Raw genomic sequence first — 16,046 nt, forward strand, 5'->3', positions numbered from 1 at the left:
CTTAAAGTCATCTTAAAAATTCACGAGTAACCTTCAAACAAATAAATTTAAAAAAGGCAAAAAAAATGTTTAACTGTACTCACTGTCGCACTTAAGAATATAGCAAACGGGTTTGGTTTTGGAGCACAATATAGACCCGGAACAGACAACACAACTACAGCGGCCGGTTCACACGCTGCGTGATTGGTGGAGCTGCGCGAGCCGCAGCACCCAGTCGCCTATTTCGCTCGGCATGTAGCTTTTCCAACTGCGCATGCGCACAAGTGCAAAACGTCATGAAACTGGAGCTGCAGTTCCACCATAGATAACATATTAATGCCATAATTTTTTTTTAAATGCTGATCAAGGCGGAAATTATACTTATAAAAATTATACTAAGGAATGAAAAAATAAGTATCATGAACGTTATCTGTATTGTTGTGGTAGGAATACTAGGTGAAAATATCTAGGGGGTGCTGCAGCTCCGCAGCACCCTAGCACGAGCCGCCCCTGGTGAACAAGCTGTAACATTATCTGTAAATGTAGTGGTCTTGTTATAGTTTTTAAAGCACAACAATTTCCGTCCGGTAGAAATGAATTATTGATATGTCAGTGCGGTAAGCTTTTCAACATTGCCCGTCTGTTCCATTGCCAACTGCTGTGGTAGTTTGTGTTGCAACCGATTTGTGCAACACGAAAGCCATGGACTGCAGTGCTAATGTTAAGCTCATTTTAAGTTAATTTCTTACGGAAAAAAATCGTTCAACGAAATTTATTGTTTTAGCACGCGAAGCTCGAGCTACAGAAAACGCGAGCAACATGTTTGTTGCCGTTTTTAGAAAAAGGATTATTATTTTTCCCCTTATTTGGGAATGTTCATTTTTTCTTTTGTTTTTTGACCCAAAAATATTGCACATGGTGAGCATTGCCATGGTGCTAGTAATACGCTGCGGCTCTTCAGCCCGAAGACGTCACATTTTTATTTTGCTATAACTCGGTGTTGTATTGAACAGTTATCCGGCCCGTTGACTTTCGTCCTTACGATCCGTTGGTTTTTTTAGAAAACTTATCACGATAACTTTTACAAAGATAAAGTCAAAAGTTAGTTCTGCAGAGTGATTCAAACCCACGAGATATGTGCCGAATGCCTTACCATTGCCATTCAGAGTTTATGAAAGTTGACCTTATAGTTGACACAAAAGTATGATCTGAGAATAGCCTGGAGCGTTGCTGTTGGCGTGATGTAAAATTTTCCTTTATTTTTTCACTTTTATCTGAATATAACAAGCTGTAAGTGCACAGTACCAAGTATTTGACAATATACCTGGTTTGCAAGACTTACAGTAGTGAGATATGCACTAATATCCAGGTAAAACAGCTAAAGCGTATCAAGGATATTTAAACAGCAGTTCAAGCTGCACGTTCTATCTAGTTTAGTGGTGCAGAGTAACTTCCTTTATTGCTGACTTGCGTCACGAAACACCGACAGTGACGACAGATTGATTTTCATAACACGCAGTAAGGTGTTTATGGTGCTGTTAAATCATTCATTCGTGAATGTTGAAACGGTTTGCAGCACGGATATGGGGCTCGATGGAGGCTTTGAATACACCTTTCAACATGGCTCAGGCACAACGCTGTGTGTGAATTAAGCGACATGGTGACTAGACCATGACTAAGAAGACGAGTACAGTTTATGCAGGAAAGTTTCACATTGCAGTTTCCGGACTGTTGATACACAATGGGTTTCCTTTACCGTAAATAATAACCATACTAATAGATTTAGTTGAGTGGTTCTCAATCTTATGCGGATCGCGTACCACCCGACAACTTTTTGTATCGCTGCATACCACCTAAACCAGTTTGTAGTCACGGACCAGTTTACAGTGCATATTTGCAACACAGTGCCTATTTGAATGATGCACAGTTCCAATTTCCTTCGTTGTTTACTACTCTATTATATGTTTCTATAATACTTGCACTGTATTATAAAAATACGCGGGACAAGTGGGGACTGTTGCGTCATAAGTGAAGCCTGTGTATGGGGCTGTACCAATATATACTATTTTTTGCGATTTTAACCTTGCAGAGTCTGGCATTACACGTAACGTTCGCAAAACGAATAAACAAGATACACGTAACCGGTAGAAATATGTGCGCCCTTGTATTGTTTCCGGACAGCCTTTTCATGGCGTATGTATCAATCATAGCTCTCGACACCCAAGCTTTGTTTACGTTTTTGTTGTCTTTTTCCTGGCGACTGTAAGGGGAGATTACTAGTGGCACCAAAGAATATTGCAAGTAAAAGCTGACGTAAAGGCTCTGTTTTACTAGGTTAGGTTAAGTATTGACTGAAGCAATAAAAAGTGAAAAGTTTGGTTGCATTTAAGCGTATGACAGCGGTGTAAGCTTATGTTTGTGTTATAGATGCTACATTAACATTTCAGCAAGCTTGTTGTTACCCACAGCTCAATAGCAATTTCCTCTAAAAGTACCTCAGCAGTTCGTTGCAACTTGCCTGTAATGGCAGTATTTTGTATGCACCAGTTGAGTGCCCTATTAAAGTGATGGGCGCAAAGTTTCAAAGAATTAGTATGTCGATGTGCAGTTAAATGACTGTAAACAACCAAAACAACTAAGTTTGTGCAATATAAAGTTATTGTTTGCGTTTTTGACTAGCCTGCTTAGTTATTATGTTTAGACCTTTTGTCGTTGAATTTGCTAAACGGCATTTTGAATTGGTGTTCCTTTGGTCTTTTAAATTATGTTACCACAAAAGGTGTTTTTAAATTGCCTCTTCGGTAAAGTGGTTGAGCAGCACATACTTTTTATAGTCAAGCTTGACATGCTCATTGTAGGTCAACGGAACGTAATGATTTGGGGAGGGATAAATACAGGAACTTGTTGGTGATCTGACTACTGCACAGTGAAGACACGCAACTAGTGGATTTTAAGTTGACTGCGGTTCATGGTGTGCAAAAGTAAAACGTTGCCACCTGCAGTTGTAACGAGGCCTGTGACGTGAGGACGTTCGTGGTTTTAGAATAGCAACCTTTTCGAATTAAAATAGCTACATAGTTCAGAACATCGGACGTTTGTTTTTTGTTTGAATATAACATCAACAAACGCATTTTAGGAAGATTAGAAACGATCGTTTGCGCATAACAGAAACAGAAATATTTCCCGTGACTGTTTAGAATCAAATAGAAACCAAAAAGCGTCGCCCTTGGGTTAAACTAGCAAAGACAAAATTTCCATCAACACAAAATCATCTTAAAATGTTAACGCATGTCGTGCGTCCCATTGACAGTGAACCGAAACGGCAAACGTTGGTTTTGTTGATAGGCATGTACGGATGCAGCGACCATAATGCGCTGTGGTTAGTTATTTGATATGGACAGATGATACTGACTGACTTCGGCTCTAACATATATATATATATAAATATATTTTTATATATTTAAAGCAAAATGTCTTATTAGTTTTGTATAAGTTACCAGGAGTTAGCACAGAGAACAGCTTTTGGATTGATACATTTCAGTCCATAAAATTATACTTTTGACATGATCATGTAATAATAATGTTTAGATATGTAACACTTTAAGCTCAATCTGCAGCAAACAACTACCATTCCGAATCAGCAGTACAACATAAATATTCTGAGTGATTTATTGTATTTACAGCGTCACAGTATGACGTAATATTTGTTATTGGTATCATCCATCCTGTGACCATTTGTTTGTTGTAATGTAAAATTTTCCGGTTAGGATGAGCTAAAGGCAATTAATCAACATATAAAATGCGTTTTTGGTAGCCGAAAAAAGATACCTTACACATAACTGTAGGTTTAGCCCCACCCTGTTTAACCGGATGATTCGCGAAAAAGTTGATTTTGAACACGTTTTAGAGGAGGTTTTGTTCGTGATATCATTGCGCTTACGGAGTGAGGATGCTGTTTTTTGTTGTTTGTCGCGAAAGAAAATAAGGTGTTGTTTCGCGGGAGTTAAAAAATGACAAACAACAGTCAATTTTCGTCGCTTGGTATTTGCAACTGACGACGCTGAGACACCTATAGCTAAAAAAGACATTTTGGATTGGTTTTGTCCGAATGCACAGGTGTTACGTTGTTTGTGTTTCAGGTGTTTTTGATATTTAGGATTTTCTCAGGGCAGCCGTTTGATGAAGGTCAGCGGCAATGGCAAGCAGCAAGCTTTGGACGGTGGTTGGGGCTGGGTCGTTGTATTTGGTTCCTTTCTTAGTCACGCCCTTATTGCTGCGCTTTACTTTGCCTACGGTGTCTTCACACCACAGTGGATCATAGAGTTTGAAGCTTCGTCCGCTATGGCGTCCATGGTGGGAAGCACGTCAGCCGCTTTTACCTCTATGACTGGTGAGCTTAAACCTTTGTTGCTTTTCAAGATTCTTTTTTCAGGTTTTATCAGCACCATACATAAATTTTGCGAGTAAAACGATATATTCACATGTATATTATAACGGATTTTTGTAACCTAGCGCCGCTTGGAAGCATGGTTCAGCACAGATGGGGATGCAGATGTTGTCACATGATTGGTGGAATAATGGTGACCGTCGGCACTTTACTCTCATCCAGAGCATCTTCCCTCCTGCAACTTTTTATTTTCTATGGTGTTCTGGGAGGTAAGTAGTGTCTATAAACCTTTACTTTTGGAAAATTTAATATATTTTGATGGCCCAGGTACTGGATTGGGATTCTGTTATGTTCCGGCTATCATCAGTCTCAGTCAATATTTCAAACAAAAGAGACCTGTTGCCATGGGAATAGCCAGCAGTGGTATTGGGGTCGGCTCTTTCGTGTTTCCGCTTTTAATCGAATATCTTCAGGTCAGTGTTTGATCTTTCTAAAAACTTGCACTTTGAATAAAGCGTGAAATAAGAAAATATTAAAATAAATAAATGGTTGACACATAAAATCACCCGAAAACAGAAACTCTGGTTAATTACTATTAACGACACACATTTAAGCGACTTTTTTCCCACTCACCAGATCAATCAGTTTTAGTTCAAAAAACAACTACACTTGTAACACGTTTGGTGGCAACTATGACTTCTTATACATTGAATGGTAATTTGAAGTCACTTTAACTCAACAATGGTTTGAATGTAGGACGAATACGGATGGCGTGGGTCAATGCTGATACTTTCCGCAGTTATGGGAAACATGTGCGTTGTGGCAATGGTGCTTTTTCCCATTACTCACTTTGCGCCCTCAAAGGCGACACCAACGGATAGCAAACTTGCAAATGGCAAGGAATTAGTCAATTTCGCCACTATTTCCAACGGTGAAGTAAAAACAAGTCCAGATTGTGATGTATTTGAAGAGGATATCCAAACGGAAGTGAACGTTATAAATGAGAAGGGTGCTTTGTATGAAAAGACTTTACCTGGACGTAAAGAGCGTAAAAGCAGTTTTTCTGTTGTCCGTAATTTGGTGAGACACCCATGGTTGAGGCGTAAGTCGTCACTGGCCGTTCCAGCAAACTCCCGCAGGGAAGGTTTTGAACTGAACAACCAGAGAGCCGATATGGTTATGGAGTGTATTGATGAGAAGTCCCTTGAGGTAACATTTTGTTTTCTGTTTAACTCTTGGATTATAGCCTTGTAGTCCACTGACGTTTTGATATACATAACTATGACCTTTAAAATAAAATTTAGCATACTGTAGTATGTTTATATTGATTGATTGTGTAATCGTTATACTTAACATATGCTGTAATAAAGGCAGATAATTCATTTTGAAAGAAGTGTAATTAAAATTAATCACTTCGTAAAACATCGACAGAATTTAAACGACAGCCGTTTCCTGCAAGTGACCTCATCGTGCCATGACGTCACCGCGAGTCGTCTCTCAAACTTGGCTGCATCGACGCGTACATTGAAGCAGACCTTTTCGGCTCAACTTCGCCTTCTTATGTGTAATCCTTTGTTTTATGTGATGACTGTCAACAATATCACAATGTTTATTGGCATGATGATAGTGTATGGCCTCACACCGGTTCGTGCTATCAGCCTTGGTTTCAGCAACGCGCAAAGTAAGTGGCACCAGTATGTGTCCGCTGCATTGGTGTAATGTTGTTTAATCATTCTATGTCGTACATTCAGTTTACTCTTTGTTTTGTTTTTAATTATATATTCTGAAAAAAGTATATATTTCAACTTATTTCACAGGCGCCACTTTCGTCTCTGCAATCGGTTTGGCAAACTTGGTCGGCAGATTTTCTTGGGGAGCACTTAGCAACCTTTTCCCGCGTTCTAACCCCATCGTGTGGTTTTTGTGGCTTCGAATTTTGGCGGCATCTTTAACTGTCCTAAGCCCTCTAGCGACCAGTTACGTCCTTCAGATGATCTACTGTGTTCTGGCTGGTCTAAGCTTTGGCGCCTGGTCTTTATATCCCTTAGTTCTTGCAAAGATGTTTGGTAAGTAAAAAAAAATGTTTGATGGTAATCAATTACGTGACCCAGCTAATTGTAGACTTGTCCGAAATGAATGTTTGTTTTCTTGGGAATAAAAAATAATACCCACACTAGGGTTACCAGACGTCCGGAATTTTAGCGTCTGTAGCCTAAACTGCAGTAGTTCTCGTAATTGTTTTCCAGGATAACTTAAAGCTTTACGTTTTAACTGTTTTTAACGCTACCTTCATTCGTGCAAAACAACTTATTAGTATAAATTAAAGGTTAATTGGTGAAATAAAGACTATTTTGCGTCTTAAAAGCTAACAATACTCTGTTAAAAACGAATCCTGTAAAACTTTCTGTTGTGTGTATTAGAAAAAACAAAACTGCGCTTTCTGTCTTTGTTATAGTAATGCTATTTTGTCAAAAATTGGAATATTTTGGTTAGTGACATGTAACATAATGCTAAATAATGCATTATAACGCATGCTTTGATATCGCCTAAAAAATTTATCAAAACCGTCAGGAATTTTGGTCCCGCAAATATGGTAACTCTAACCTACACATACTGTTAAAAATACAAACTAGTCAAAATTCTGCGCAAAAATAATGCCTAAAATAAACATAAGATACAGATAAAGTAAATTAAAAATCATGGTACAATGCATCGTGAATTAAAAGGTGGTATTCAACATTTTTTGTTTTATGTTTTTGTAGGTGACAATTGTCTCAGTGCGGCGTTTGGTTTCTTGGAATTTTTCGACGGTGTTGGGTGCATTGTAGGTCCCACGCTAGGCGGTTTGCTTTTTGATATTACTAAAACCTACCAAGCCTCATTTATTATGGGTGGGACTGTGCTGGCTGTTGGCACCTTCATTGTTGCATTTGGCGCCTACATACTGCGTAAATCCATGCCAAAATGATAACGATATGCAAGTTTTTTAATGTTGTATTTTTCTTGTCTTTACAATCAATAGATCAAATGCAAATTGGTACATATACAAATAGATCAGTGAAAAACCTTTACGGTACATTGCTACAAATATATTTCCCTTAGTGTTGCAGTTCCATGTTATAGATTTTCTATTTCCTCTTTTGGCATTGTAGCCATGTATCCAAAAAAAGCTATTTTGTTGTTGTCGTATTTTTCATCTGATACAGTTAATGACTAAACAGTTTTTTTGGTTTTGTTGTTACTTGCAAAGTTATTTTTGTTTGAAGCTGGTCTCTCCTGATCAAAATATTCAAAATTCTATAAAATGCACGGTAATGTATTGAGCTGCGAAGTATCTTTTGTGCAAAGTCGAATCTAAATATTTTGATGCTGTCCTGTTTTCCTGAGCTTAGACACTGCCTCGAACAAAGAATTACTGTTTTTTGTGTGCAAATTATGTGTGTCCGTATTACGCGCTTGCAACATGCTCTTAATACCTGTCATTACGTATTTTTTGCTTTTATTATTACTTGCACTACAGAAGATGCAATTTGAAAGTTTTTCATTTTTTTCAGGTTTAACTATAAGTTACACGTTTTTTAGTGCGTTAAAATATATTGGACTAGTTAAACGCAACTTTCACACTTAAACGAAATTTCATTTACAGTGATTCTTCTACGCTCCTGCATTTTATCTGGAAATGTGGTGTAACAAACAATACACAAAATGCATTATTTCGCACTTATATACCTATCTTTGCAAAGTGCTGTGTATTATAGAAAATTTTCGAAATCGTAACTGTATCTGCTTCTGTTATTTCTATTGGACAATGCAAACATACGAGCAAATGAAAACAATGTTGTCCCACTTTACTTCCTTGAAATCTTTAAATGACGGAAATGAATGAAAGAGTTATAAGAGTAGAGTTATTGATAGAGAGGCAACAAGAGTATTATTAGAAAATGACATGAAAAAAACAGAGAATAAATACATTTTGTTAAAGAGAGAAGTTGAGGGAGAAAAAATGTTAAACGTTCACACGGCAAAGAGACAGAGAAAAGACACATAAAACACTTTGATATAGACGGCTTACTAAGAATAGTTCTCTCTTCTTTGAAACACTGACTTATCACATGCATTTGTTTGTAATGCAAAATTATATTTTTACACTCATGGTCTCAACTAGAGATGTACCGAATATTCGGTTTGCCGAATTTATACGGCCGAATCGATTATTTTTTTAAAGATTCGGTTTCGGCCGAATAATTTGTTGCGATTCGGCCGAAACCGAATCTTTTACGAACACAAATTTAAAGCGTTAAATGTGTCTTTTCTGCTTATTAAAGTCCACGCAATCTTTCAAAAGCCCAAACATAACGAAAATTGCGTCAATGTTTATCTTTTTCAACGCATTATCGTTTTTCCCACTGTAGTCAAAAGAATTAGTAATTCATTGGCAGGTTGCCAATCATACTTAAGGCAATTTTAAACCCCACAGAACTGAAATAAGGACGAAACACAACTATTTTGCACTGGCTGCCTGGTAGATCAACATTTTTTCACGTCAAACGCGTAGCGTACGACTTCGCGTGACGTCATAAATGATTCGGTTGATTCGGCCGAATTTATTTGGCAAAATCGCCGAATATTCGGTTTCGGTCGAATCGAAATTTAGCCGATTCGGTACATCACTAGTCTCAATCAGGTTTTTTTTAAGGTTTGGTTTGGGTGACCGCTAATTAGTTTTAAGAGACCGCAAGTGTTTCATTTAAATACCAAAAAATAGCCATATTTGCTTAAACGAATTATTTTGGGAAACCGCTGGAGAAATTTGGGGGACCGTTTTAACAGGGTTCCCATCGATACTGCCACTAAAATAAGGACAACCAAAAATTAAATTTCACATGAAACCAAACAAACGTTTTTTAAACAGATCTTTGTATTTATACAAGCCACGACGTATCACATGCCATATTTTTTGACAGAAATAATCTGTTCCAGCAATTCTTTTGTTCGTAGAAAATACTTGCATCTCACGACAGCTGAGGTCTAGGTTAACTTTTACTTGTAGCAGGGATTTGATCGTCCGTTTACTGGGTCTGTTCCTAGTAATTGTTGAAAATAAGACAAAATAAGGACTCAAGTCAAACCATGGACATTTTCTAGAAATAAGGACAGTACATTTTTCCAAGACGTTAACCTTTAATTTAAGGACAAATCTTAGAAATAAGGATGGTATGGCAACCCTGCCTATTAATATAATGGGTGCCAAGAAAGTGGTGTTCTTTTAATCTTTAAATTATATTACCACAAAGGTAAATTTAAGTTCAGCGTTAGGAAATAAAGGTGGTTTGTGATTGCCTCTTCGGTAAAATGGTCAAGCACCACATACATTTTATGGTCAATCTTGACAGGCTCATTGTAGCTCAACGGAACTTCCTGATTTGGGGAGGGATAAATACACGCTCTTGTTGGTGATCTGACCACTGTACAGTGAACACACGCAACTAGTGGATTTTAAGTTGACTGCGGTTCATGGTGTGCAAAAGCAAACTGTTGCCACTCGCAGTTGTAACGAGACCTGTAATTATAAAAACGTTTCAGGTTTTAGAATAACAACCTTTTCAAATTCAAATGGCTGCATAGTTTTCAGAACATCGGACGTTTGTTTTTCAACACAAAATCATTTTAAAATGTCAACGCATGTCGTGCGTCCCATTGACAGTGAATCGAAACGGCAAACGTTGGTTTTGTTGATAGACATGTACGCATGCAGCGACCATAGTAATGCGCTGGGGTTAGTAATTTTAATATTGACAGATATTACTGACTGCATGACGTCAGAGTGAGACGTAACATTTGTTGTTGGTATCCACCCTGTGACCATGTGTTTATTGTACTGTGAAATTAAGATAGGCTAAAAGCAATTAATCAACATACAAAATGCCTTTTAGGTTTAGCCTCATTGCCTGTTTAAACGGGCGATTCACGAAGAAGGTTGTTTTTGAACACGTTTTGGGGAAGGTTTTTGTTTTTGTTATTATGGCGCTTGCCGAGTGATGACGCTGTTCTTTGTTGTCTGTTGCAAAACAAACAAAAGGTTTTTACATGTTGTTTCACGACAGTGGATAGATTACAAACAGCCAAGTTACTGAAGTTAAAAGGTTCGTCATATATTTGTAGCCGACGTTATCTGAGATACTTATAGCAAAAAAGACATTTTAGAGATGAGAATAGATTGGGTTTGTCCGAATGCACAGGTGTTACGTTTATTTTTATGTTTCAGGTGTATTGATATTTAGGATTTTCTCAGGGCAGCCGTTTAATGAAGGTCAACGGCAATGGCAAGCAGCAAGCTTTGGACGGTGGTTGGGGTTGGGTGGTTGTGTTTGGTTCCTTCCTTAGTCACGCTATGATCGCCGCGTTTTGCTATGCCTACGGTGTCTTCACACCACAGTGGATCATAGAGTTTGAAGCTTCGTCCGCTATGGCGTCCATGGTGGGAAGCACGGCTGCCGCTTTTACTTCTTTTTCTGGTGAGCTTGGACCTTCGTTGCGTTTCAAAATAATTTTTTTGCGTTTTATCACGTTACACAAACTTGGCGAGTAAAACGGTATATTCACATGTATATTATAACGGATTTTTTTAACCTAGCGCCCCTTGGAAGCATGGTTCAGCACAGATGGGGATGCAGATGTTGTCACATGATTGGTGGAATAATGGTGACCGTCGGCACTTTACTCTCATCCAGAGCATCTTCTCTCCTGCAGCTTTTTATTTTCTATGGTGTTCTGGGAGGTAAGTAGTGTCTTTAAACCTTTACTTTAGGAAAATTGAAAACAATAACATTTGGGAAATACGCTCTGTTGATGGGAAATTCTACTATAGCACCATAAACTACGTCAGTCGCACTTTAGCTAAATTTTGATAGGTGGCGCAAAGAGGACAAATCTAAATGTTCGACTGACGTGAGTTTTGGCGTTATAGCTCTACCCTGTTGATGGGCCCAAGTTTGTCGATCACTTTGAGAAAAAGCAACTAGCTAATTCACGGAATCAGAAGTGTACTATTGTTTTATACATTATAAGCTTTTTGAGAGCACATGAATTTTTTTAGATACTTTGAAAGCCAATATTGTTACATTCAGTGGTGGGATTCAGCCAGTTCGCACTGTTTCTTTAGAACCGTCTCGAAGAATTTCATCAGATCACTGAACCGGTTAGCATTACTGGTTACTGTCAAAGTAATTTTTGAAACCGGCTAAAAATATGACTTTTGTGATAGAACCAGCTGACAAAAAATTTGAATCCCATCACTGGTTACATTTGTAAGGCACAGCGCTAGTGCAATGTCAATCGGCTACAGCTCGGTATTTGGATTTTATTGTTTTCTAACATTAAAATCTATTTTTATGGCCCAGGTACTGGTTTGGGATTTTGTTATGTTCCGGCTGTCATCAGTCCCAGTCAATATTTCAAACAAAAGAGACCTGTTGCCATGGGAATAGCCAGCAGTGGTATTGGGGTCGGCTCTTTCGTGTTTCCGGTTTTAGTCGAATATCTTCAGGTTAGTATTTGATCTTTACTAAAAACTTGCACTTTAAATAAAGCAACAAAAATACGAAAAAAAATATTTGGTTGAAAGCACAAAATCAGTTAAAATGGAAACTCCTGTTAATCACAGTTAACGACTCAAATGACCAAAACTTGAAACAACTACAACTAGTGTTATATCACAGTAACATTTTTTTTCTAGTTTCCAGATTCGCTTGTTTTTGTTCAAAAAATAACTTGTAACCCGTTAGGCAACAATACTTTTTATAGACCTTCATATATAAATTGGTAATTTAAATTTTTTGCTCAGTGAATTTAACCCAACATTCACGTTTTAAACGTAGGACGAATACGGATGGCGTGGGTCAATGCTGATACTTTCCGCAATTATGGGAAACACGTGCGTTGTGGCAATGGTGCTTTTTCCCATTACCCACTTCACGCCCTCAAAGGCGACACCAACGGATAGCAAACTCGCAAACGGCAAAGAGTTGATGAATCTGGCCCCTATTTCCAACGGTGAAGTAAAAACAAGTCCAGATTGTGATGTATTTGAAGAGGATGTCCAAACGGAAGTGAACGTTATAAATGAAAAGGGTGCTTTGTATGAAAAGACTTTACCTGGGCGTAAAGAGCGTAAAAGCAGTTTTTCTGTTGTGCGTAATTTAGTGAGACACCCTTGGTTGAGGCGTAAATCGTCACTGGCCGTTCCAACAAACTTCCACAGGAAAGGTTTTGAATTGAACAACCAGAGAGCCGATATGGTTATGGAGTGTCTTGATGAGAAGTCCCTTGAGGTAACATTTTGTTTTTTTGTTTACATATTTCGCGTTGCTGGGAGTCATTTCCTGTCGTAATACGTAATTATGACCCTTAAAATAAAATTTAACAGTAGGCCTACATATTTACATTATTCGTTTGTTTTGCCGTCGTACTCGACATTTAAGCTGTAATCAAAGCGGGTAAACCGTTTAGAAAAAAAGTGTAATTGAGCAAAAGCGCTTAGCTTTAAATCAATCATCACTTTAAACATCGACAGAATTTAAACGACAGCCGTTTGCTGCAAGTGACCTCATCGTGCCATGACGTCACCGCGAGTCGTCTCTCAAACTTGGCTGCATCGACGCGTACATTGAAGCAGACCTTTTCGGCTCAACTTCGCCTTCTTATGTGTAATCCTTTGTTTTATGTGATGACTGTCAACAATGTCACAATGTTTATTGGCATGATGATAGTGTATGGCCTCACACCGGTTCGTGCTATCAACCTTGGTTTCAGCAACGCTCAAAGTGAGTGGCACCAGTATGTGTGTGTGAGTGATTTATCATTTTTTCCTGACTACCAAGTTGTTCAATTAAGTCAGTAAAGACGCTGCATTGGGGTAATGTTGTTTAATCATTCAATGTCGCACATTCAGTTTACTACTTTGTTTATTTTTTCATCGTTTTGTTGAATATTTTGAAAAAACTATGTGCCTTCAGCTAAACAAACATATTTCAACTTATGTGTGGGTCTTTTACTATTTTCTCTAACGAGTCGTTTCAAATTTCAAAAGCCATTACAAGCCTGCATTGATGTACTGTACATTATGTTTAATACTGGATTGTTTTTGATCGTTATGTTTGATATTTTGACAAACTATTTGCTCCTAGCTAAACAAACATATTTTATTTTGCAGGCGCCACTTTTGTCTCTGCAATCGGTTTAGCAAACTTGGTTGGCAGATTTTCTTGGGCAGCGCTTAACAACGTTTTCCCGCGCTCTAACTCCATCGTATGGTTGATGTGGCTTCGAATTTTGGCGGCATCTTTGACTCTCTTAAGCCCTTTAGCGACCAGTTACGTCCTTCAGATGACCTACTGTGTATTAGTTGGTCTAAGCTTCGGCGGGTGGTCACTATATCCCTTAGTTCTTGCAAAGATGTTTGGTAAGCAAAAATATGCTATCCCAGTAAACTATATGGTCCAGCAGAGTAAACTCGTCCACAATAAACAGTTTGTTTCTTGAAAAATAAAAATACTGTACTAAAATGATGATCAATGGTTTAATTGCTTTTGCATTTTTGCTTCGTGTCGTCCCCATTTTTGTCGTTGTGCGGTACATAGTTGCATGTGCCTTATGTTGCTTTGGATTCTGACGACCTGATGATGGCAAAAGTAATTGTCGAAACGTAGTCATGTTTTATACACAAATATTTGCTGTGATTTTTTGCTCAGGTTATTCAAAACCGTGCATCGTGTACCTAACATACATGCTTTAACTATTTAATGTGTAGTTCTCAGTGAATTAAGAGATGATTTTCAACATTTTTTTTTTTTTTTTAGGTGACAATTGTCTTAGTGTGGCGTTTGGCTTCTTGGAATTTTTCGACGGTGTTGGGATTATTATAGGTCCTACGCTAGGCGGTTTGCTTTTTGATATTACTAAAACCTACCAAGCCTCATTTATTATGGGTGGGACTGTGCTCGCTGTTGGCACCTTCATTGTTGCATTTGGCGCCTACTTACTGCGTAAATCCATGCCAAAATGATGACGATATGCAAGTAGTTTAATGTTGTCTTTACAACCAATAGATCAAATTTGTTGGGTACATTACAAATAGATGAGTTGAAATTTTTTCACGGTATAATGTTACAAATGCATTTTCTTTAATGTTGCTATTCCATCTTATAGATATTATTTTACCTCTTTTGCTATTGTAGTCAGTTATCCAAAAGAAAAAGCTTTTTTCATCTTACGCAGTAGTGACTAAACATGTTTTTTGGCGTCCGCAAAAACATAAAGTTTTGTTTTTTCGTGCAAAGTTGTTGTTGTTTGAAACCGGTCTCTCCTAATCAAAATATTCAGGATATTATAAATTGTCTGCTCACATACTGACCTGCGAAGTATCCTGTTAATTTTCACAATGCTGTCTTGTTTCCGTGGTTGTTTGCCTCGAACTAGAAATATTTGTTTTTGTGCACATTATGTGTGTCAGTATTATGCGCTTGCATTACGTATTTTTTGCCTTTAATATTACACGCACTACATAAGATGCAATATGAAATTGGCAAGTTTTTAGGTTTAATTACATGTAAGTTATATGTTTGTTTGATTTTTAGTGCGATGAAAATATAAGGGACTATTTAAACGCAAATTTTAGATTTAAAGGAAATTTAATTTTCAGGGATAAAAACCCTGGTTGAAAATCTTACGTTGCGCTCCTGCATTTTTTTTCTGGAAAAGTGGTGTAACAAACCATACTCAAAATGCATTAAAAATCCCTGATTCGGTATGGCGCCTTCAATGGGCCTGGCGTACTGTGATTTATATATGAGTGTGCCGTAATCGCTTCGGTCTGCATAGACCAGGGGCGGGCAACATACGGCCCGCGACGGGATTTTGAGCGGCCCGCAGACAGTATCCGGTCTTACATGATAATGTGGCCCGCGGCCACAGTCTGCCGCAATCCCCCGCTACTTGCTTAATACGTCAAATTATAGTTAGAACGGACAGTAATGCTCCCCAATAGCAAAAAACTTTCCCACCGTTGTTACCATTGCACCTTACGTCCATTGTTACGACATAACTGCCAACCTTGTGCGTGGCCTGCTTTCACGGTTTCCTTTGTTTCCACACGTGTAGCCTAATTAGTGTTTCAGCAGTATCTAAGCCTGTGGTGTATGCATTAAATTTGCTGTGGTGAATAATTTTATGTTATATCAGTTAGATTGTTTGGACTGTATTGTAATTGTGACGTTCTTGAATGTATTTGGTTTAGGTGGTCACAAATCCGTTTTAAATCACTGGATAAATACGCGATTAATGTATCGATTCTAGAATCCGGCCCGCCAAGTACTTCATTTTCCCATATCAGGCCCGCCGACTGGAGAAGTTGCCCGCCCCTGGCATAGACGCTTCAGGGCTGATCCCGTTTATGAATTTATGTTCATCTTAACTGATACTAGTCAATCTGGCGATCCCCTACTACGAAGCTGACATGTGTAGCATGCGAGGCAGGGCAACGGTGCTTGTGATTCAACTTTCAGCGGATTCTCCACTGAGCCTGCGTAGTTCAGTTGGTAGAGCGCACGTCCCAGAAAGACTCTTCTGGTGGGTTCGAATTCCACCTCAGGCTAGATTTTTCTAGCCTACGCCTAGTCATATG

At 38.3% G+C, this 16,046-nt stretch overlaps 2 protein-coding genes across 2 annotated transcripts; both read left to right on the plus strand.

Moving 5' to 3' along the window:
* The first annotated feature begins 1,294 nt into the window (after positions 1-1,294).
* Positions 1,295-8,217, plus strand: LOC145227649 (monocarboxylate transporter 14-like). Its single transcript, XM_080092530.1, has 7 exons — positions 1,295-4,369; positions 4,492-4,635; positions 4,694-4,839; positions 5,123-5,575; positions 5,798-6,047; positions 6,184-6,432; positions 7,129-8,217. The coding sequence occupies exons 1-7, from the start codon at positions 4,159-4,161 to the stop codon at positions 7,332-7,334; spliced, it is 1,659 nt and encodes a 552-aa protein (XP_079948656.1). The 5' UTR covers positions 1,295-4,158; the 3' UTR covers positions 7,335-8,217.
* Positions 8,218-10,670: 2,453 nt separating this feature from the next.
* LOC145229610 (monocarboxylate transporter 14-like) lies at positions 10,671-14,966 on the plus strand. Its single transcript, XM_080094953.1, has 7 exons — positions 10,671-10,881; positions 11,001-11,144; positions 11,767-11,912; positions 12,244-12,696; positions 12,939-13,188; positions 13,578-13,826; positions 14,224-14,966. Exons 1-7 carry the CDS (start codon positions 10,671-10,673, stop codon positions 14,427-14,429), a joined length of 1,659 nt encoding a protein of 552 aa, XP_079951079.1. The 3' UTR covers positions 14,430-14,966.
* Positions 14,967-16,046: the final 1,080 nt, after the last annotated feature.

This window comes from Phallusia mammillata, chromosome 5, assembly GCF_965637545.1.
Source record: "Phallusia mammillata chromosome 5, kaPhaMamm4.hap1.1, whole genome shotgun sequence".
Taxonomy (NCBI): domain Eukaryota; kingdom Metazoa; phylum Chordata; class Ascidiacea; order Phlebobranchia; family Ascidiidae; genus Phallusia; species Phallusia mammillata.

Bases quoted from the DNA above. Each gene is read 5' to 3' on its own strand.
- LOC145227649 (XM_080092530.1), top strand. From the start codon at position 4,159: ATGAAGGTCAGCGGCAATGGCAAGCAGCAAGCTTTGGACGGTGGTTGG. The intron at 4,840-5,122 runs GTCAGTGTTTGA...GTTTGAATGTAG, and splicing joins TTTTAATCGAATATCTTCAG to GACGAATACGGATGGCGTGG. The intron at 5,576-5,797 runs GTAACATTTTGT...AAACATCGACAG, and splicing joins TTGATGAGAAGTCCCTTGAG to AATTTAAACGACAGCCGTTT.
- LOC145229610 (XM_080094953.1), top strand. From the start codon at position 10,671: ATGAAGGTCAACGGCAATGGCAAGCAGCAAGCTTTGGACGGTGGTTGG. The intron at 10,882-11,000 runs GTGAGCTTGGAC...TTTTTAACCTAG, and splicing joins CGCTTTTACTTCTTTTTCTG to CGCCCCTTGGAAGCATGGTT. The intron at 13,189-13,577 runs GTGAGTGGCACC...TTTATTTTGCAG, and splicing joins TGGTTTCAGCAACGCTCAAA to GCGCCACTTTTGTCTCTGCA.